Source organism: Cynocephalus volans, chromosome 2, assembly GCF_027409185.1.
Source record: "Cynocephalus volans isolate mCynVol1 chromosome 2, mCynVol1.pri, whole genome shotgun sequence".
Classification (NCBI taxonomy): domain Eukaryota; kingdom Metazoa; phylum Chordata; class Mammalia; order Dermoptera; family Cynocephalidae; genus Cynocephalus; species Cynocephalus volans.
The window spans coordinates 184,582,526-184,604,208 of record NC_084461.1 but is presented as its reverse complement, the minus strand read 5'-3'; the positions used below and the strand labels follow the sequence as shown (position 1 = coordinate 184,604,208).

At 49.0% G+C, this 21,683-nt stretch overlaps 1 protein-coding gene across 1 annotated transcript in view; it reads left to right on the top strand.

Moving 5' to 3' along the window:
• The window catches only part of AACS (acetoacetyl-CoA synthetase), a 64,452-nt gene extending 44,805 nt beyond the window's left edge, over nucleotides 1–19,647 (top strand). Inside the window, exons 11-18 of the mRNA XM_063085776.1 lie at nucleotides 1,339–1,403; nucleotides 1,540–1,662; nucleotides 5,355–5,468; nucleotides 7,254–7,379; nucleotides 11,409–11,478; nucleotides 12,106–12,164; nucleotides 13,085–13,287; nucleotides 18,170–19,647. Coding sequence (XP_062941846.1) covers nucleotides 1,339–1,403; nucleotides 1,540–1,662; nucleotides 5,355–5,468; nucleotides 7,254–7,379; nucleotides 11,409–11,478; nucleotides 12,106–12,164; nucleotides 13,085–13,287; nucleotides 18,170–18,307 — 898 coding nt within the window. The 3' untranslated portion in view covers nucleotides 18,308–19,647. The remainder of the gene's footprint in view (nucleotides 1–1,338; nucleotides 1,404–1,539; nucleotides 1,663–5,354; nucleotides 5,469–7,253; nucleotides 7,380–11,408; nucleotides 11,479–12,105; nucleotides 12,165–13,084; nucleotides 13,288–18,169) is intronic.
• The last annotated feature ends 2,036 nt before the right edge of the window (nucleotides 19,648–21,683 follow it).

Below are 21,683 nucleotides of genomic sequence, written 5' to 3'. Positions count from 1 at the left end.
GGAGATGAGCAGAATAAAACCCGTGTGTTGTTTGTGTGTGGTTGGTGATTGGAGAGCTCTGTACCCTTAGCTGGAAGCTGTCACTGTTGTCCAGTGCTGGGTGGATCCATTAGAGTTATGAAGTCTCCGATCCTGTTAAAATATAGATATCCCTGAAGGGGTGACCCCTTAATCCTTGAACGTGTTGTTGAAGTAGTTCATCAGACTCTGAGTTTATGAAATAAGCATTGAGAGGATGGTGGGAGGAGCCTATTCCTCATCCCCCTGCCCAAAAAACCCAGACATCTCTAGGGCATAGTGATCCAGGGGGTGCCTGCGGATTGAGTGGTGGCTTTAGTGGTGGCAGAGTAGTCCTGGGGGAGTGAGGAGAATAAAGGCACAGGAGGTACAAGGACCACATTAACCCACTTCCCTGCTTGGAGGGAGCCGCACCCTGTTGTTGATTCACCTCACATCCCAGCCGGCCCTGAATCCTGAATGTTCTGTGTGGCTTTGCCTCTCAGCATCAGACAGGGCGTGACAGGATGGTCTTACCGATGAATCTCCACCCAAGTGTGCAGAGGATGAGGTTTTACTGCCCAGAGGGACACGGGGGGGGTCTTGATTTTATATCTTCCTTTGGTCCTCCAAGAGAAAATATTCTTTAGTTGGGAAATCGGCAGTAAGAGCCACTGCAGCGGAATAAGAGCCGAGGGAGGAAATAGCAGATTAGGTAGTGCTCCCCTGGAAAACAGTGATTTATACGCAACACAATGTGTCTTTCTGTGAGTGCAAATGCAGGGATAAAGGACTATCGATTCTAAACGTTAGACGAGAAGAGTTGCAATTTTCTAAGCTTCATAAAAATGCGAGGTTGTTTAAGAAAAGGGCATGGGTTGAAGATTTGAAGTATGGCACCTGTTTTAACAAGTGAGGAATTCCATAACCCTCTCTACTTCACTGGAAAACGAATGTGTGAGGTTGAAATTTGAGGGGTCTTGTATGACCTCCTTTAGTTCCCCAAGATAAAATACTGTGCAGTTGGGAAGACAGTGGGTTCAAGTTCTTTTATTTACAACAGTTGTTTTAAATAAAGCCAGATGTCAGAGGGAGCCAGGAAGCTCCAACTCTGCACGCTGGAATCAGCGTGAAGACTTGTCACGTTGTGCCTCAGAGTAAACAGGTGCCAAGACTCGCCCTCCAGTAAATATTAAGTATTTGTTCAACCCAGAAAAATACTGTATCTTGGGTTTTGCAAACTTGTCAGAAATAAATCACTAATCTTAAAAGCCTTGGTGTGTGGAATATGCAAGAGCCTTGAAGAGTTTCTGGTGTTTTCTTTCCCACCCATACCCTTAGCATCACCATCTTGGGAACAGGTGCCAAGTGGCTGTCCGTGCTCGAAGATAAAGACATGAAGCCAGGTAAGCTGCCTTAGGATGTACCTGTTCCCTGTATTGCCAGCCAAGGGAGTTAAATCCATCGTATGACTCTTCCTGCATGTAGGTGAGACTCAAGGCATTGGATTTAGTTTTAATCTTCTGTGATCCTTCACTCTAGTGGAAACCCACAATCTCCAGACACTTCGCATGATCCTGTCTACAGGGTCCCCCCTGAAAGCCCAAAGCTATGAGTACGTCTACAAAAACATCAAGAGCAGCGTTCTGCTGGGCTCCATATCAGGTACGGCTCCCGCTCTATGTACTGGTGCGGTGGGGACAGCCCACCTTGCCTCCTGATGGCCAAGCTGGGCCCCATGACATGCACAGCCTCTGACTTAGCATGTTCACATTCGAATTCATCCTGAGGACACATCAGCAGGGCATGCAGTGTGCACAGTCTATCCCTGTTACTCCAGGTAGTGATGTTCTATGAAGTCGCTGTGAACACTGAGTTAGCAAATACTGAGCCACTGTTCCAGGGAGAAATACACACACATACGCACACACAGAGAAATACACACCCCCACAGGGAGAAATACACACACATACAGACACAGACACACAGACATGCATACACATACTCATACTCTCACCCATACACCCCCCCACTCCCCCCTGCTACATACTTCTCATGGTGATTACAATTTTAAATCCTAAAAACAATTCATCCTGGTAGATTCTATTTTCTTTATCTTACAAAAGAGAAAAAAGAAGTTCAGACTGAGGTGGCCCTGCTAACAGGTGCCAGAGTTGGGATTCAGACTGCAGCCAACTGGCCCCAGAGCTGGAGCTTCCTAGGCCGCGGGGTCTCCTGTGTGTGACAGCTGAGGAAGAAATGCAGAGTGGCGCCATGAGCAACCTCAGCTGGACTGGGCGCGTGGGCGACTCAAGTTTGTCACTGCTCTGTGCATGTCTGAGAATGACCACAGAAGTGCCCCTGGTATTCATTTTTAGGTTACAGATAAATTCTAGCAAGTAGGCAAATTCACAAGTACATAATCTGTAAATAATGAAGATCGCCTGCATATAAGGATGATTATTGCCACATTATTTTTATTACTAAAAAGTAGAAATTACCTGTATGCCCAATAGAAGGGAGTTAATTGAATGACTTATGGCACATCCATAATTTATGCAGCCCTTAGACATGGTAGGATGAAAGTATTTATTTAGATACTCATGTATTGACAATTGAAAGATGGTTGTGATGTGTTGAATAAAAAAAAAAGGTAGATTGCAGAACTATAAGTTGTCAGTTTTGTAGACTGAAGAAAAGGAATACATGGATGTGTACATACACACTTGTGTGTGTACATAAGGGGTTGTATGTATGGATTACAAGTGGCCTTTTTTCTCATTTTTTTCTTAATGTAAAGTTGTGCTTTGCACAATTATTTGTGCACGCAGTAAAGAATTCAGTCCACAAAGGAAATAAGGCTGAGTCCTCCCCACCCCCATTGCTGCTCTCCCCCTTCCCCAAGGGAGTGACCTTGTTTCCTTTCAGAGATATTCTGTGCATAGGTGAGCATGTGTGCATGTGTGTGTGTGTAAGTGGGGCAAGAGCTCCCCCTTTTTGCACAGATGTGACTTCAGGTCCCACCTTACTTCCTCTCAACAGTGTGACTTAGAGTTAATTCCCTTGCAGCCCATAGAAATCTTTGGGCCACTTTTCTTTTTGCACATCAGTAATTCTGATTTTTCTCCTTATAATTAAAAAAAAATTCTTGAAACACCTCTTTAAAAGGTGCCATTTACTTGAAGCCTGAGCCCGCCTTCCTTCCAGGTAGTTCCTTGGTCTTACACTGGGGGTCTCGGGCTGTTTTCTTCTCCTCCTTCCTGTGTGAAAGTTTGGGCACTGTCCTGGAGCTGGCTGAAGGCTTTCTAAATTTTCCCTAGATGTGCACACGGTTTCTGGGTGGTTGGCCCTGCCCCCTAATCCCCCTGGGACCCAGGTTCCCTTTGGCCCCTCCTGGCCCTGCTGAGCAGTTTCTCATGCTGCAGAGCAGCTTCCTCATCTGGGCATGCCAGAGGCTTGGCTGGTGGGGAAGGGTTGTTTCCCGGGCCAGCCCAGCGCATCTCCAGCAGTCACACCAGGTAGGATATGGGCCTGTCTTCTTGCCACTATCCTGTTGTCCCAGTCACCCCTCTGAAGTGGCATAAGCAGTCTTGGCAGAGGGTGTTCGTGCTGCTGGGGCCTGGGAGTCTGTCCAGCCTGGGTGGTGGCAGAAATGAAAGGACTCGCTAGTTCTCATGGTCATGTCAGTCAGTGACAGGAGGTGCCGGAGAAGACAGCAAAGACATCATATTTTGATTCTCTGCCTGAGGGAAGAGCCACAATCAGTCATCCTAGAGTTGAGACCAAAACAAGCCCTTCTGGTTTTTGGAGATACTAAGTCATACTATGCAGATCTTGAAACCTCTTCCTCCCTCCCCCCATTCATATACACACAGCACAATTAAGGAAATTTTGTTTTAATTATGAGTAAAGTTTCTCAGGTTTACAAACAAGTACAGTAGTTCCCCTTTATCCAAGGTTTTGCTTTCTGGGGTTTTAGTTGCCTGAGTGCAGTCCAGTAAGATATTTGTGGGGAGAGAGCACAGTCACGTAACTTTTATTACAGTATATTATTATGATTGTTCTATTTTATTATTAGTTATTGCTTATCTCTTACTATGTCTCATTTATAAATTCAAGTTTATCATAGGTATTTACGAGGTACTTCACAATTCATGGAAAAATAGGGTCAAAAAATAATACGAATCTTTCTGTGAGCTTTTTGAAGTACGCTTATGTGTTTAGGGAAAAACACAGGATATACAGGGTTGGGTACTATCCATGGTTTTAGGCATCCACTGGGGGTCTCGGATCATATACCCTGAGGATAAGGGGGTCTACTGCGTAAAGAGCAGCATAGACATGTCACTGAGCTGAGGCGGCAGCAAGGAACGTTCATCGCCTAAACTCCTGGTAGACCTCCCACCTGCACCCCCTTACCTGCTTTCCTCCGCTGAGTGCTGGGGTTGAGTGTCCCCAGCCCTGCTGGTTTTGCACTTGTGTGTGAGTGTGCATCTCTGTGGGGTGTGCATCTGTATGGGGCATGTGCCTGCGTGTGTGCACCTGCGTGTGGCGTGCACTATGTGTGCGCCTGTGTGGGGTGTGCGCCTGTGTGCGTGCGCACCTGTGATTGTGCACCTGTGTGTGTACCTGTGTGTGGTGTGCACTGTGTGCGCACCTGTAAGTGTGCACCTGTGTGTGTGCACCTGTGTGTGCCTCTGTATGTGTGCCTGTGTGTGTGAGTCTGTGCTCCCGGCACTCCCTGCCCTGCAGCTATGGGTTCCCCACCCGCACAGGGTGTTGGTGTGAGGAGACGGTCATCAGTTGTCGGCAGTGGTGGGTCTAGGTTCAAGGGTTCATGCTGTTCCCCTGTTTGGTGGCCCCTGGAGTCTGACTCCACTTCGAGGTCCCTCCTGAAACAGGAGTGTTTTCCATCTGGTGTGATCTCCCTGGCACCCCATGGTCCTTGCACCTGGGAGAGTTTGTTTTTCTAAGGATGAAGTGACTGTAAACCACAGCAAATGAGCCTTTCCATCTGACTAGTCTGCCTGGGCAGTGCTGCAGGATAGATACAACAGGGCGAAGTGCCATTTGCTGCGATCCTAAGTCTTTGAGAGGTCATTTGTTTAGAGTATCCTCTAGCAGGAAGACTCTGTCAAAAATAAATCACCAGGTTTGGGAGGTTCGTGCCAGTATCTAAATCACCTCCCCCTTTTCTCTCTGAAAAGCTCAAACCATCTGGGATCTTTTCAGTATTTATCCGAGGAGAGTAGATATTTGTCCTTTTGGGTTTTTTTTCCCTTGTTGTTCACTAATAAAAAAAATAAGCACTGTCTCAGTCTTATGAATTTTGAATCTCCTTTTGTTACTGCTCGCAGGTGGCACTGACATCATCTCCTGCTTCATGGGCCAGAATTCTTCTGTTCCTGTCTATAAAGGGGAGATTCAGGCCCGGAACCTGGGAATGGCTGTGGAAGCATGGAATGAGGAAGGTGACGGCTTCACTGAGTTTTTCTTTCTGTGACTAGGTGTGAATAGTAACTTGGAAGTGCTTGGATATGGAACTTTGCTCGATGGTAGTTCTCCAAACTAGCTCTGTCTGAGAGGGGCGGCCCCTGTCACTTGCAGAGTGATTTCTTCTCCTCCAGCCTGGTTTAGCAACCACTGGGCTCCTGTCCTTAGCCCTTGAGAGGTAGGGGTTGGGCTGGAGCACAGGTGGAGAGCTGTGTTCTCAGAAACAGCGGGCGGGCAGTTGTTGCCCCAAATCTGAACCTTGGAGATGCCACTGAGGCAGGTTGATGCTCTGCCCTTGGGGAGGGTCCAGTGGGGTACCAGGGTGCTGGATTCTCTGCTAGCATCAGAATGAGCCTTTGCTTCATAGCCCATAGTGACCATCGGCCATAAATAGCAAAGCCAGTTCGTGTTCTCAGCACCAAACAGGGCCTGGCATGTGGTGTGTGCACTGTACAAGCTCCTGGATTTAAACGGTCTGGACTGCTGCTGCCATCATTTTACTCTGGCCAAGTGAATGAGAAGGTTATGCCCACCCTGCTTTTGTAAGGAAGACGGAGAGATGGCAGCAGTGGTGGCCACACCAAGCTAGGGCCTGGCAGCCTGGGCAGTTCATAGAAAACGTTGCCAGTGACCTTCCTGAAAATTGGTACTCATTTTCAGAAGAGGGCCTTTCCCTTTTGCTGTCCAGAGAGTGATTTGCTTATAAAAGTTCCTCTGGTCCATAAGTCTGTTTTCTTTCCATCTGTCTAAACCATTTCTCTTGGGGTTGGTCAGGAGGGAAATGCTCCAGGCAGAGAGAAACAGGTGACTATCCAGCTCTCAGATGCACAGAAAATTATCTGTCTGGCTTCTATCTCGAGGACATTGTGGGATGAAATGTGCTAGCAGAAGTGAAAGAAATTGGAAAAGTCAGGAGCCTCATGCAGTGTACGGTGGAGATGATGGTTTCCGTAATGCAAGCGTACTGTGCTCTGCCCGTGGAAGGTGCTGAATAAATGGGCACCGGCCGGCTTACCACGTCCAAGGGCCTAGCAATGGAAGGGATACTCTCCCACCCTCTCTCATTGATCTCTGCATGTGCTGTGCTTGGTGGCTAGAAATCTGGCTGCTCTCCTAGGGGCGAGTGCAATTTGGTGATAGTAAAGTTGAACATGTATGTACGTGGCGATCCAGGAATCCACTCCTGGGAGAAATATGTGCAACAAATATGACAAGGTAATATATGCAGGAATGCCTCTAGCCCCGTGATTTGCAGTAGAAAACAAAATTGGAAACAATACAAATGCCCATCGTCAGGAGGAATAAACTCTGTGATCACACGTGGAGAGTAACCAAGCGATGAGAGTGAATGAACCAGAGTGACAGGCAGGGGCATGGATGAGCCAACCAGGTGTTATGCCGAGCGGGTGAAGCACGGCGCTGGCCACATGCAACGTGATACCACTTACACGGTTCAAAACCACGCAAAATGACAGTGCATGCTCTTCAGGAGTGCACAGGATATAGTAAAAGTGTTAATACACGGAGAGGAGTAGTCAAACACTACACTCAAGAGAATGTGGGGCACTTGGAGGAAGGGGGATCCATCTGGGGAGGAATGGTTGCTTTCTGAGGCTGCGATGTTGGGTATGTGAGTGTGGGTCATCTCTGTCCCTTTGTACGTGTTTGGAATATTTCATGAGTAATAGCTTAAGAAAGAAAGAGTGAGCAGAGTGTGTGGCTGTGGTGTGCACTGGGTTTTTTTTTTATTCTTCCCATACCAGGAAAGGCCGTCTGGGGAGAGAGTGGTGAGCTGGTGTGTACTAAGCCACTTCCCTGCCAGCCCACGCACTTCTGGAACGACGAGAATGGCAGCAAGTATAGGAACGCATATTTCTCCAAATTCCCAGGTAGGTCAGAGAGATGCACAGAGTTGCCCAGACTCTGCCTTGGCTGGGCCTTCTGTGTCTAATTCAGTATGCCTCCCCTCTGCCCCCTCCCCCACCCCCCACCAAGGCCCGGAGAAGCCGCTCATATCTTGTTCCACCAGTGGCGTGATAATGAATTTTTGATCAATATCTTGTCATCTGCCATCCTGTGAAACTGTAATCTGGGTTTAGTTGAATCTCAACCATAATCTGTGCCCAGAGCCCCTGCACCCCATACCCTGCTCCTGGGGCCTGGCCTGAGCCCCTGACTTGATTATGAGAGGCCAGAGAACCTGCTTACTGGATCAGGGCCAGGTCTGCCTGTTCAGAGAGAAAGGGCGTGTGGGGGAGGTGTCTGCCTCTGGTCTCTTCCTTTGCGTCTCTCACACTGTTACCTTGTCCTCGTGGAGATGATGGAGGAGGAGTGCTTGTGTGGTGGGATGATTTGCAATCAAACACGTCACTCTCATGCAGACTGACACCCTCGCCCTTTACCTTCTGAGCGGCGCCTCACCCCAAAGCAGAGAAGTCTTATTTAAAGCTCTGATTCTTGCCACCCTCTTATTTCATAAGCAACTTTGAGTTATTGCTGCTATATAATTCATAATCTAGCAAACCTTCTGTTCCAGAGTTATTTATACCAACTACTTGCTTTCTGCAGTCTGTAGAAAGGTAATTGGATTTTGCATAAACCGTATGTGGAGAATCAGAAAGACAGCAAGTGACCATTGGTGGGAGAATCTGCTGGGGAGACTTCCTGTTTCTCAACTTGGCTTTGCATGTTCGCATGCCATGTGTAAAAGCCATCATACCTGGCATAACACCTCCCATGCAGGTGTCGCGGAGCATCCTCCAGATGTGGCTCAGGTTTTACTGGAGACCTGCATTTAAGCAACACTGGGGCTCTTGCCAGCATGTAGTTATCCAGATAGCTGAATGTAGAGTAGCGAGAGCTTATGGGGAGCAACACTTCTCAGATGACCCTGCAGAAGAGGGTGGGGGCTCCTGTGTTATGAAGGGAGGCCAAAAGTATTAGACCCTTAGCTTGAGGATCCATCCAAGAAATGGTAGCCCTTCTTCTGCAACATTGCTCTGTGGAAACTGTCTTTTCTGTTGCTCTTTCCACATACGCAAGGGTTCATGTGATAAATGCCTTTCAGGATTAATTTCACAATAAATTTTTCTCTTTTTGAAGCTCTGATATTCCTCCTTGGAGAAGACAAATAATTTGTGACCTGTTACATTTCCATTTTTGCTCTGTCTACCAGGAAACTCAGAGCTGGAATCATTGCTTTGTTGTAGTAGTCCTCTTACCCCCTGGGGCAAAGTTTCTGATTCTCTTTTAATAATCCTATCATGATGCGGGTTTTATAGGCAGCTTTCTCAAATACTTCCTGGGAGTAGGTGAGAGAGATGACTAAATACAGAAAGACGAAGACAGATGAGATAGTGGGATCTGAAGCTGTTGGTCATGGAATAGGTGAATGTAGGTGGAACTTAGACTGGCCTCAGGTGTCAGCATTAGGAGAATCTTAGACTGTATAGGAAATGGCTCAATGGTAAAACAAAGCAACAAAAGCAAAGTCTTCCTTTTTACAGTGGGGAGTAGATTTACAGACATTATTGCCTCGAAAAATTATGCCAGGTGAAAATGTAAACGGGCCACGTGCTGGTATGAAAAGGCATCCAAGAAATTATTAAGTGAAAAATGAGAGTTCAGAACAGAGAGCATGGCATCCCTGTTGTGTAAATTTTAGAAAAATATGTCAGTGCGATAGTGTGAATAAACAGACAAGTGTGTCTTGAATGTGGGGCAAAAAAAAAAAAAATTGAACAAGGGGTATATGAGTGTGGGATTATGAGCCATTTTGGTTTTCTTCATGCCTTTTTACTATTTTAAAAAACCTAGTAAATGTTTAAAAAGGGATTAAAAGCAGGCTTAAGAAAATCTGGATCATTGCAGGTGACAAATTCCAAACAAGCCTGGTCTTCTGTGTCATCTGCAGCCGTCTGTACCCATGGTATTTCCGTTTTTGCCTCAGCTTCCAGGAAACTTAGAGCAGAAATTAGTGCTTTGAAGCATCTGAATGATCTAAGTCTTTCTTACGTTTGTAGTGGAAAGGAGGACTTTGCTTTTGTTACTTGTTTTATGATTGAGCCATTTCCTATACAGCGCACCAAAGCCAGCAGCCACTTGTGGATTTGTCCTCTTGGCTTTGTTTTGCTTGAGATCGAGGTGTTTTAGGGGGGAATGTTTTCACAACAGAAAATTTCTTCAGGGTGGGTTTGCATCTTCCTTCTCTGCGTTTCCAGGACCTCAGTGATTAGGGCCCACAAACCCCAGAAATTTCCATCAAATTCAGGGGAGACCTCACTCCCAACAAAACAAACTATTGATCCTGGCACTAACATTCTAAAATGAAAAACAGTCTCCAGATGGGTGGGACAGGCTCTGGGCTCTCTTGTCTCCCAGCTGGCTGTTCATGACCCTGGTTCTCTGAGTGGCCACACAGATGTACTTCTGCAGAAACTTGGCATGTTACGTGAAAGCCAATGGATGGATTGTTTTTCTTGTTTCTGTATGTGGATCTTTAAAAGTCCAATTACAAATAATCAGTTTTATTAGTTAGGTTGGGAGGAGGGAAGAAAGACCTCAAGGTCTGCAGTTCTCTTTTGCGTCAGTGTGAATAGCTTATGACCCATTTTGTTTTCCTTGAATTGCCTCCCGAGGGCTGCACACTTCCTGCAGACGGATGACCTGGCCTTCGTCTGCTAGAAGGGTCGTGGCTTGTAATAGTGGCTCCTTCATGACACCGAATGAGTGAGTGAATAGATGGAGTTCGTCGTTGCTGGGGGTGGCAGCTCATGGGCAAGTCGCAAGCTTTTTGGGTTGGCACACTCACAGTCGAGAAGTGCTGGAGAAGTGGTGTCAGCAGAACCAGGAGGGAAGAGGTGCTTTCTTGAGGATGCCGCCTATGAGTGAAGGTGTTGAAGCTGGTTCTATTTAGCATTTTCCCTTCCTGGACTGCAGGAACTCCTTGAGACTTATTTCAGGAGGCCAGTCTGCTGCTGCGGCCGGCAACTTCCAAGTCGTTGCAGAGTCCGTGGACATGTACTTTTCATTACATGCAGCCAGTTCCCCTCCATTAGCGTGGCTGATCAGGGGCTGGTACTACTTGCAGAAGGAGGCCTCTGATGGCTTCATTGCTGTATGGTGCGGCTCCTCTTTACTGTAAGTGTCTGAGTGGAGGACATAGCAAAGGAACAACCTTTCCTCTTAGATGTTGAAAAAGCCAAGTTATGTCCATAGCTAGAGTGTTGATCCCTTTGGGTCTGTTAACTTTGCTCCCTCTGAACATCTCCAGTCCAGGTCCCAGCTGTACACGTGGCCTGCTGACCGCATAAGGATGGCACGGTGGTGCGGTGCTGGTGCGAGTGTCACCTCTGGTGCTTTCTTCTTCTCCTGCCCTCCCTGTCCCCTGGGTTTTTTTTTTTTTTTTTTTTTTTTTAACCTGTTAATTGTCTCTCTGTGCACGTGGCTAATGTTCAGGCCTGCATTGCTGGGACCGGTGTAGTAGTCGCCTGCCTGGTCATGCCTCTTGTTTATCCCATTCCCAGATTGGGCTCTTTGCCACCCTCCACTCAGAGTGCCCTCCTCCAAGTACTCCATTCACCTCCAGTGTCAGTGCTGAGGTCGGTCTTGTCCTGCTTGAATCCCCGTGGCCTTGTTGGTGCCTGCAGGAGTGGTACTTCTCACATGCCAGCAGGTGTCAGAGCTGGAAGGGTGGTGGCCCCCACGAGAGGGCATGCTCCTTGGGGCAGGAGCTTTCTGGTCACTTCTCCCCCAAGTCATGTGGGTCTCCAGCCCCAGCACCTCCCTGTTTCTGGGCTTTGGCAATGTCTGTTGACTAGCATCTCCTTGCTGTTTTGCCTACTCCAGCCCAGCCATCTGTCCAGGTCACCTGTCACGACCCTTCTCATTGTGACCGAGTACCCCTGCCTTCCTTGCAGGTATCTGGGCACATGGCGACTACTGTAGAATCAACCCCAAGACCGGGGGCATCATCATGCTTGGCCGGAGGTGAGAGCTCTGCGGGGTTGGCTTCTCCTCCCTAGAGCCCTCACTTCTGGAGGCATCTGGGGGGGAGCTTCCTTTGAGAGTGAGTGATCCTCTTCCTGCGCACCCTACCATACACACCTCCCCCGGGTGCTCCGTGCCCTTGCCCATGCCACCCCTCTGACTGAAGACCCCTCCAAAGAAGCGTCCCGGGCCCCTCATCTGCTCAGCCTGTGGCATGGGCTGACTATTCCCCGTCTTGGGCCCTTCCTGCAGTGAGGCGTTCCTGTGTCAGCTTCCAGATGGCTGTGTCTGGGCCCGGTCCATGTTTCCATGCCCTACAGGGGTGGGGGTGTCAGAATAGGAGGCCCATGGCAAAGGCATAGCCAGTATCTGTACCCGGGAAGGAGCGACATGTGTACAGGTGGGAAGGGGCAGTGAGGCGGCAGGTGTTTCCACTTGGGGGGGACTCCCTTGAAGTCTGACTTTAAGTTCAGTGTGAGAAAAAGGGAAAGAGCTGGGGGGGAGCCTTTCCTGACTGGGCAGGGGGGTTGCCATGTGGAAAGGGGTGACTGCTCTCCTCTAGTCCCCTCTCTGGGACATGCTTGCTGCAGAGTTGCTGTGTGTTCCTGACCCCGTCTCTCTTTCCAGTGATGGTACGCTCAACCCCAATGGAGTACGGTTTGGCAGCTCTGAAATCTACAACATTGGTATGACTTTTCCTTTCTCCCTGAGCTATTCTTGAGTCACCCAGGACGCCCTAGTAGGAGACTCAGATTTCCAAGATTCCCACCTTCTTGTGTGACTGCTCATTTGCCTCTGGCATGAGAATGGACGTTTATGAGTATGTCCTCCTTTCCAGAACATTCCTCATCCACATTGCTATAGTTCTGAAAACCCCAGAATCGGATTCTTAAGGTCACTTGACCCATCCTCTTCCCTGTTACGTCTCATCCTCATGGTGAGCTCAGTCAGGTTAGTTAATTGTCTCCTCTTTAAGAGTGAAGAAACAGAAGCACAGAGAGGTTGCAGGATTGCCAAAGGACACAGAGCACCATGCAAGACACCAAGTACAGACAGTGTAGGCCCGTGGGACTTCAGAACTGCCCAGCCAGGGACCCGAGCCCAGCCCAGTCCATGCAGTTTGCCTTCCTGGGAGGTGGCCTCATACATTAGGGCTTAGGTCAGAGTCCCAGAGTTATGTCCAGGTTGTTTGTGCAGCCAGGGTGCAGAAATCCAAATCTGGTTGATGCTGGCTTTTGTGCCTCCCTCCGGTGGAGTCCCCACCACAGACACTTGCTTCCTTTTTAGTTTTAATTAATTTCTCATGGAGTAGGTAAGGCCTACACACAGCCTCCTTGAGAAACATCGCCCAATCCAAATAAAGCTGAAGCTCCTCTGACTGTCTTCCCAGTGACAGGTTTTCTTCTGCTTGTTAGACGGCTCCCTGGACCAGTGTTCCCCAGGCACTCTTCCCCGTGGGCTGAGGGAGACAGGCATCCCCCACTCAGGACTGGGTGGCCCAGCACCCTCACCCCTCTTGCTGGGTAGGTGTGAGGAGTCTCTGGCTGAGGCTAACCCTGGACCTGTGGGAATGTGCGTGAGTGTGGCCCTCCTCCTGTCTCCACAGTGGAAGCCTTTGAGGAGGTGATGGACAGCCTGTGTGTCCCCCAGTATAACAAGGATGGGGAGGAGAGGGTGCTCCTCTTCCTGAAGATGGCTTCTGGGCATGTATTCCGGCCTGACTTGGTGAAGAGGATCCGTGAGGCCATCCGTGTGGGCTTGTCTGCACGACACATCCCCAGCCTCATCTTGGAAACCAAGGGCATCCCGGTATGGCCTGTCTCCTGCCACTTGTATAGGATGAGACTGCTGTCACCTCCCCTGAGCCCAGACACTTCAAGAAGTCTCGGCCTCTAAGTGGCTTGCTCATGTTTTATATATAGTTTGTCCACGTTGCCTGGCAACTGCTTCTTTTTCTCCCCACTGTCTATTTTCCACCCTTCGTAAGATGGCATTTAAAGCAACTTGTGCTAAATACTGGTGTTCAGGGGGTTAGCAGGCCCGGCCTGCAGGTCCAATTGGCTTTTCCCCAATGTGGTTTTAGTATGTTCTCAAAATTACTAATGAGAAAATTAATTTTAACTTCTTAAAGAGCTGCTGGGGGGCTGTTGCTCTTGCCTTTTAATTTTAAGTTCTGCCTGTGGAAACCAGACTTGAATCTGTTTAGAGGCAGGTCTTCAGAAGGCTGTTTCCTCCTGTTACGCTCTGTTTAGATTCTGGGTGGGGGAGGAGGTTCACCCAGACTGGATCACAGCTTTCACTTGCATTCCACGCACAACGGGGGCCTCTAAGCCAAGAGGATAAACTGCACGTGTGTGCATGTAAACAGACACGTGGTGGTCTGTATTTGAAGCCTGAATAATCGCTGTTCACTGAGGAGAAGACAGGAGCAAACACTAACCTGGTGTACAACTGAGGGGGATTTTTAACGTCCCCCAGGAGTAGGGATGAGTATGTGAGGTGCAGTTAGAGATGGGATTTACCAGGAAACACAGCTTCTTGGAAACTTAATATATCGATGCCATTGACTTTGAAACCCTGAGCATACCTAGATCATTCTTTTTGTGAAAGAACAAGCTCTTTCAATATCTTTAAAACAACCTGTCCAGGAGTGAGGGGGGTGGGGGTGCTCAAGGTGCCTCCTGCACGTGGATGCTCCAGGTGCACCTACTGCATACAGGTGCTTAAGGCACCTCTTGCACATGGGTGCTCAGGATGCCTCCTGCGTGCAGGTGCTCAAGGTGCATCTACCGCGTGTGATGCCCGATCCTCCCTGGATCAGCCTCCTCTTTCTTTTTCTTCCCCAACTTGGGTCACCTGCTTCCCCCTTCTCCCAGCCACCTGCCCATATGTTCAGAATTGGTCTCTTTATTTTCTGTAGGGACCACATAGTTCCTTTTCACTTTGATTATGCACAGGAGGAGCCTCTGAGCTTGGGCACTTTCCAGCTGTCTCTTCCTTTTGTTGGTGCCTCTTGGTGACTGGAGACTTTGGCACTGTCAGGGAGAGGAGGCTCTTCTCTAATCAGTGACCCACTATCTTTTTCTCATGAGGGTCTAAAGATTTCCTCCAGTGAATCAGTTCCATCTGTATCTGGGACGTTTTAGGAAACTAGAGTTTGATTTTTGTCCCCTTGGCTTTATTTTTTTGAAAAAGAGCCTCTGTCCTTTGCTGCCAAAATAGTGATTCCCAAACTGTATCTGCTTGGGAGGGCAGTGGAACAGCTTATGAAGAGAGAGAAAACTGACAGCCTTTCTCTCCACCTCCCCCTGGCTCTCAGCAGCTTGCCGTTAGGGTGCCCTGCTGGGTTCTGGGCTCTCCTCTTCCCAGAGGCTGTCTTCTCCTGAGTCTTATTGCTCCCTATAGTCATTTTGAGGGTTATTGGAGATTTTTCAAGTGCCCTTATATTTTCAGACCCTGTGGTCTGGACTAATGGAGCGTTTAGGAGAGGACTCGCTCTGTGTGTCACTGAGCTGGGCGTGGGTCTGGCCCAGCTTCTGCAGGGAAGGTGACACGATGTGACCCCAGCCAGCCTTGGTGGGAAGTAGACCCCCCTCAGTGTCAGAGGAGTATGACTGAGGTCTCGTCCAGAAAGTTCTAGGGCCTTGCTTTGGTAGGAGGGCTTAGTGCAGGTCTGACGCTCCACATGGTGTTTGTGGGGAGGGCTGCCCCCTCACCCATCTTGAGAAGCCTGAGCCTCGGGCACATGGTCAGAACAAGAGGCCACGAGAATTCCCTGGGGAGTGCTCAGAAGAGCCATGAGCCCACATCTACATGAGCAGGACTCCTCCCATCTCTGGTCTGTAGCATGTGGAGAGAAGCCCCTCACCTGCCTACTACTGCCCAGGGAGGTAATGAGACACAAATGGAGTGGAAGGACCCTTGGGAGTAAAGAGGCCCTGGGCGGGTCTGGTCCGTACCGCAGGCCCTCATACCACCATTGTCGCTGGCATTTCCTTTGGGGGTCTTTATGCACAAGGGCTCTCTCAGCTCTGGCTGCACCTCTTCCTTTGAGGTGTGACTTTGGGCAACTGATCTAGCATCCCTGAGCCTCAGTTTTCTCAGCTCTAAAATGGGTTGATAACAGTGCCTGCTTGGAGTGCACTGGGCCACATGTGCCCAGAACCTAGTCCTAATGCTTCTGTTTCCATGCTGTCTCTGATTGTAATCAATTTATACTTAGAGTGGGTCTTTATAGCATATAGAGCACTTTCACATTAATTTGCACCCAGCTCAAACATCAGAGAGGCTTTCTCTGAATTTTCTGTTGTAAATAGTACCCTCTGGCCTCTCTCTTTAGCCCTGATAGTGTTTACCACTGACTGAGGGTGGGTTACTGTTTCTTGTCCATATCTTTCTGTCTGGAGTGGAGGTTCCTTAAGAGCAGGAACCTTGTTGGGTCACCCCTTCTACCCGGAGTGCAGCCTACTTAGGCAAACAGTAGGTGCTCATACATGTCTGATGACTGAATAAATGAATGAATGAGCAAGTGAGTGTAGCTGGTCCTCCTGACACCCTGGTGAGGTGGTATAAGTTTGTCTTTTTCACACCCATTTTATAGATGAAGAAACCCAGAGAAGTGAGGGTCTGCCCAAGGGAGTGGTATGCAGAATCAGTTCTGCCTTCCACTAACCCAGAATAAAGACTTGGGATTCTGGGTTGTTTCAGAGGTAATGGGCTTGGGGCATTTGAGGGATCTCCTCCTGCAGGGCCCAAGGAAGTCATGGCTGTCGTGATTCCAGCAGATCTTGGCCCGGGTTGCAGTTGGGGTGTGTGGCCTGCCCTTCCCAGAGGCCGCTATGCGTGCATCTGGGGAGTACTGTGCAGGAGCCCAGGGGCTTTCTACCTTTTCCCCTCCCTTGTCACTGGAGGAAACAGCAGTATGATTGCTTTGGATGATGCTTGGTTTACTTTGTCAGCAGTGGAAGCTATAAGTGATGAGCTCCTGTGAGCCCTACTTGGGGTTCTTATGTGAAGGCAAGCAGCACAGAAAGCACATGAGATGTGCACAGCTCAAAGCTGGAAATGACACCACACTAAAGCAACAGGCCATCCCTCAGAAGCTTGGTGCTTAGATCCTTAATTAGTTCACACATCAACTGCATTTTCTAAATGAATTTTAATTACATCTCAGGTGTATCAGTCTGTTACAACTACCTGAAACTGGGTGATTTGTAAAAAAACAGAATTTATTGCTTACAGTTTTGGAGGCCAGGGAACACTTCTGGTGAAGGTTGTCTTGATGATGCCTTTAACAGCAATGCAGGGGTCTCACAAGGCAGAAAATGGCAGAGAAGAGAGAGAGAGCTCTTCATGTGCTCTCTTTTTAAAGCTCTTAGAACCATGCCCCTGACCACCATTATTAATCTATTCACTACTGCACAGTCCTACAGTCTAATCACCTCTTCAAGGCCCCACTTTTCAATTACCATAACAAGATTTCCCACTCTCTTAACACTGCCACGGTGGGGAACAAACTCCTAACCCATTAAACTTTTGGGAGGACACAATCCATAATATCAGGAAAAGAAAAAAGTACCCATGTGATGAATGCTCAAGGTGTGGGCAAGTCATCAAGCTCTGCTGCCTAGAAGTCTCCTGGCCCATAACTCACCAACCCTGCCAAAAGAGCATTTGTGTGAAAGATGAAACACATGTCACAAATGTTAGGGGGAACTTTAGATGTTCGGAAAGAGTTTGACTACGAGAGAAAGTAATGCACCATCTCATGCGGATGGATGGTCTGAGGAAACATTTGTGGAAGTTTGGTGTGGCTGTTGGCCATAGTCCTGGGAAGCCAGTCTGCTCCTAAAGTAACGATGACAGTCTCTATAATGTAGTAAGTGTGATAAGAGATAAAATGGAATAAAAATAAAAGTAAAATCATAAAATGTAATAGCTAGGCACTTCTGAAGTTGTATGTGCATTAACCCACATACTCTCACCCACAGCCTTCTGGGACAGCTGCTGTCATCCCATTTACAGTCAAGGACACAATCTCAGGTTAAGGAATTCACCCAAAGTCCCCACATGTGGTGCCGGAAGTCACATCTTTGTTGAGAACATCCTTCCTCAGGGTGTCTATTGGGATTTAGGAATGAGCTATGATCTTCATCCTGGTCAGGTGAAGTGCTAAGGAAAAGATGCTTGTCTTATTTCCCAGTCTGGAGCACAAACTGTCAGGGACAGGATGTCAACTGTGCTCTCCCAAGGGCCAGCTCAGCTGTGAAGCACACAGCTGGATCACGATGGGGCCCAATCAGTGTGTGGCATTAGGAAAGTCAGTTTGCTCCTGGTGACCTTGCAGCACGTTTGAAGCATACTCACCTCCTAGACAGACATTCTGGGACAGTGTGGGAGGTTAGGAAGAGTGTTAAAGTTGGTTTTAAGTACTGGGCCTTGAAGTTGCTTTTCAAAGGAACAGATACCCCCTTCCCCCACAAATGTAGAGGGGACAGATGTCTGCCCAGAGTACTTGGGTGCGTGGTTTCAGACCACCTGAAATGCCTGCAGGGCAGCCTTGGGGGTCATCAGTGCTCCAGACTGAGGTGGGTCCTTTGGGTGAGGATGTGCCTGGACAGCAGAGCTAAGTTGTTCTTTTCCTCTTCCAGGCTTAACTGCTGTTTTTGTTTTCTCCACCTTCCCCTTGCAGTACACGCTCAGTGGCAAGAAAGTGGAAGTGGCTGTGAAGCAGATCATCGCTGGAAAAGCCGTAGAACACCGGGGGGCTTTCTCAAACCCCAAGGCCCTGGATTTGTACCAGAACATTCCTGAGCTGCAGGATTTCTGAATTGGACTGGCTTGCATGTTGTTCAGCCACACGTGTGTGCACTGGAACTCTTGTATGTTCTAGAAGTTACTTGGAAACCTACAGCTGTTTTAAAAGGAAATTTGCACTAAGTGCCGTATAGGCTTGGGGAAGAATCATTTCTCTTTCACAGTTAGATCTGGTGGGTGCCTGGGTCTTCTCGCTAGAATGGGATCCTGCCCTTCAGAGACCCACAGGAAGGTCTGGGTTGTGCGTGTGCCACCGCTTTCAGAGTGTGTGTGTCTTGGCCCACCTACCGAGGAGTGGGCACTGTTGTGTGGGGCTGGCTGGGGTTCTGGCAACACACATCACACCCCTGAGGAGCGATCTGTCCTCCAGCCTCATGATCCCCTTGTTCGTTTCGCTCTTGTGAGGTGCAAATCATTTCTTCTTTTTCTCAATCCCATGGCTCTCCAGTTTCACTCAGGGCCTGTCCAACCACTGCTGAGCATCAGCTAGTACAAGCAAGGGACGCCCGGATATGACTTGACACCAGCTTTTCACAGCTGACTATTAGGACCCTGAGGGTTGACCATGCGTCATTTGTGTTGTGGACGGAATACAGTTCATGGTACAGCCATGTGTTACACTCCAACCAAACAGCATCTCCCCGCCAGTGGAAAGTTCTCTCTGAAGAACCAGTGGATTTTACTCTTTAATATGATCTTTTTATTTCATAGACTTTGAACAGTTTAAAAATGTTTTTAATGTTAATTTGGGGGTCTTTGAGCACTGTATGTCCACCCTGCGTTCCTCCTGGGTATGCTGGGCAAGCCTCCAGGCTGTGTGCCCAGGCAGTATGATCACCGTGGATGCTAGAGACAGCTGCCCAGCCAGGCCCCAGGAGGAGGTGGCATTGCCGCACTTCTTCCACCTGAAGGTTCTTAGAATGTTCATATCGAAATTGTCATCGTACTTGTAAATCGAGTCATGGGTGTTGATAGCCAGGTGGTTTGTATGTACTTTTCATTTTTTTTTTTTTTTTTTTTTGACTGGTAAGGGGATCGCAACCCTCAGCACGGTGTGTTCTGCACCATGCTCAGCCAGTGAGCGCAACGGCCATCCCTATATAGGATCCGAACCTGCGGCCTTGGCGCTACCAGCGCTGCATGCACTCCCCCGAGTCCAGCCCTGTATGTACTTTTCAGTTCAGCATATTAGTATATGTCAGTAATCCTGATGTTTGTTTTTGTATTTTTTTTTTAAACTTAGCATGATGAAATACTTTATTAAATCCTTTTTCTTCTGGATTATAAAATTATAGGGGAAAGTGCTATGAGGAATTTTATGCAAATAAATGTGTGTGCTCACACATACCTGTACACCTGCGGCGTGCTTATGTGTGTCCTCTGAAGGAGGTGACTAGATCCATGTGTGGGAGGCTGGGTGTACTGATGTGTCAGCCAACAGCTGTGCCCTAGACCTCTTTGCTCCAGATTGTTGGGGTATTTCCTGGGTCCCTGGTATTTAGCAACTGTCCCTGTGACCGACTGGCCAGGGATCACTGCTCAGTGTGAAGCCTTCACCCGGGGCTCCCTGTGGCCCACAGCTGGCCAGCTGTCTGCACTTGGGCTGTGTCTGGCCACCTGCTGCTGAGTCAAGGCCTGGTCCAGCAGGGTTTTCCATTCTCACTTCACAGGAAGCTGCAGGTAGCCGTTCTCCCAGGGCCAGGCAGCGACTCCGTGACGCTTGGTCCTCAGCTACTCTCTCAATGCGCTCTGCGTCCTCAGGGTGTGGCTGTTCCATTACCTGTGTTCCAGGCAGGAAGAAGGAGAGGTGACAAGAGGGCTGGGTAAAAGGGTAAAAGGCAAAAAGCCTTTGCCTGAGTCTGTCCTTTTTATCAGCAAAACAGTGGCTTTTCTGGAACCCCGCTAGGTCACATCTGCTTCTGCCCCTGGCAGTCAGCTTGGGGCACATGGCTGCTCTGGCTGCAAGGGGGCTGGAGTCTGAGTATTTCAGACAGGACCTATGGCCTCCTTGTACAAGTTCCTTATGGCTGCTGTAACAGGACTGCATTCTTACTGGCTTAAAACAGCCCAAACTTATGGCAGTTCTGGAGGTCTAAAAGCAAGGTGATGGAGGGCTGTGTCTCTTCATGGAGGCTCTAGGGGAGGATCCATTAGCTCGCCTTTTCCAGCCTTAAGGCTGCCACATTCCGCAGCTGGTGGCCCTTCATCCTCAAAGCCAGCAGTGGCTGGTCAAGCCCTTCTCCCACTGCCTGGCTCTGACACTGACCCCCCACCCCCATTCCTCATGTAAGGACCCCCTGTGATTGCACTGGGCCCACTCAAATAATCCAAGACAGTTGCCCTATTTTAATGTCTGCTAATGAGCAGCCTTAATTCTATCTGCAGCCATAATTCCATGGGCATCCTCGGGGGGCCTTTATTCTGCCTCCCTCACTTTGCAAACACAGTCCAGGTCCTGTTGCTGAGTAAGAAGGGGAGAGGGTCATTGGGAAGCAGTGAGAGCCCCACGCTGGAAGATCTGAGAAGTAGGGACCCTGGCTGTTATCCTGCTCCTCCTGAGTCCTCCCCGTGTGACCGGCCTGCGGGACTCCCTCTCAGGGTTCAGGTCAGGCCTGGGACCTGCAAGGCCCTCTCCTTTGCCAGGTGCTTGGAGACTCCCTTCGTGCTGAAGTTTCCCCAGGAATCATTACACTTAATCAGTGTGCCCTTTCGTTCTTGCAAGATGGCCCAGGCTGATGAAGCCCACGTGTCCTTATTCATAAGCCATGCCAGACAGCTTCATTAATAAGAGACATGGTACGGGACAACAGCCACTGGGACCCACGTGGTGCCAAGCTGGCCTTGCCGGAGCATCACTCCAAAACCTATCACCTGCAAGCCGACTGCCTTTCCTCTCAGAGCTGGCTGCAGGCTGATGGTGCTTTTCATCTTCCATCCAGCTCTCTACCAGGCGTGTCCTGTTAGCAGCTTCTGAAGGCATCAGGCCGCAGGCTCCGAGCAGCTGGTCCTCCTCCCCACCCTTCTCTCCCATCTCTGGGCACGCCCTCCAGGGTGGAGGGCTCCGTGGTACTCACTCCACCTTCTTGCCTCCAGACTCCCCTCAGGGACCTGGAGCTGAATCTATGGACTCCAGCTGTGCCACCTGCCCACCTGTCCCCATTGCTGTGCTCCAAGCCCTCGAGGACAGGGACCAGGCTAGTCCACTCCTCTGTTCCTAGGCACCTTGCAGATGGTCTCTGCTGTGGATCGATTGAATTGTGTCCCCACAGTTCATATATTAGAAGCTTAATTCCCACTGTAACTGTTGAGGGTGGGAAACCCTATTATGGTAATTGAAAGGTGGGGCCTTGAAGAGGTGATTAGATTGTGGGACCATTCCCTAATGACTG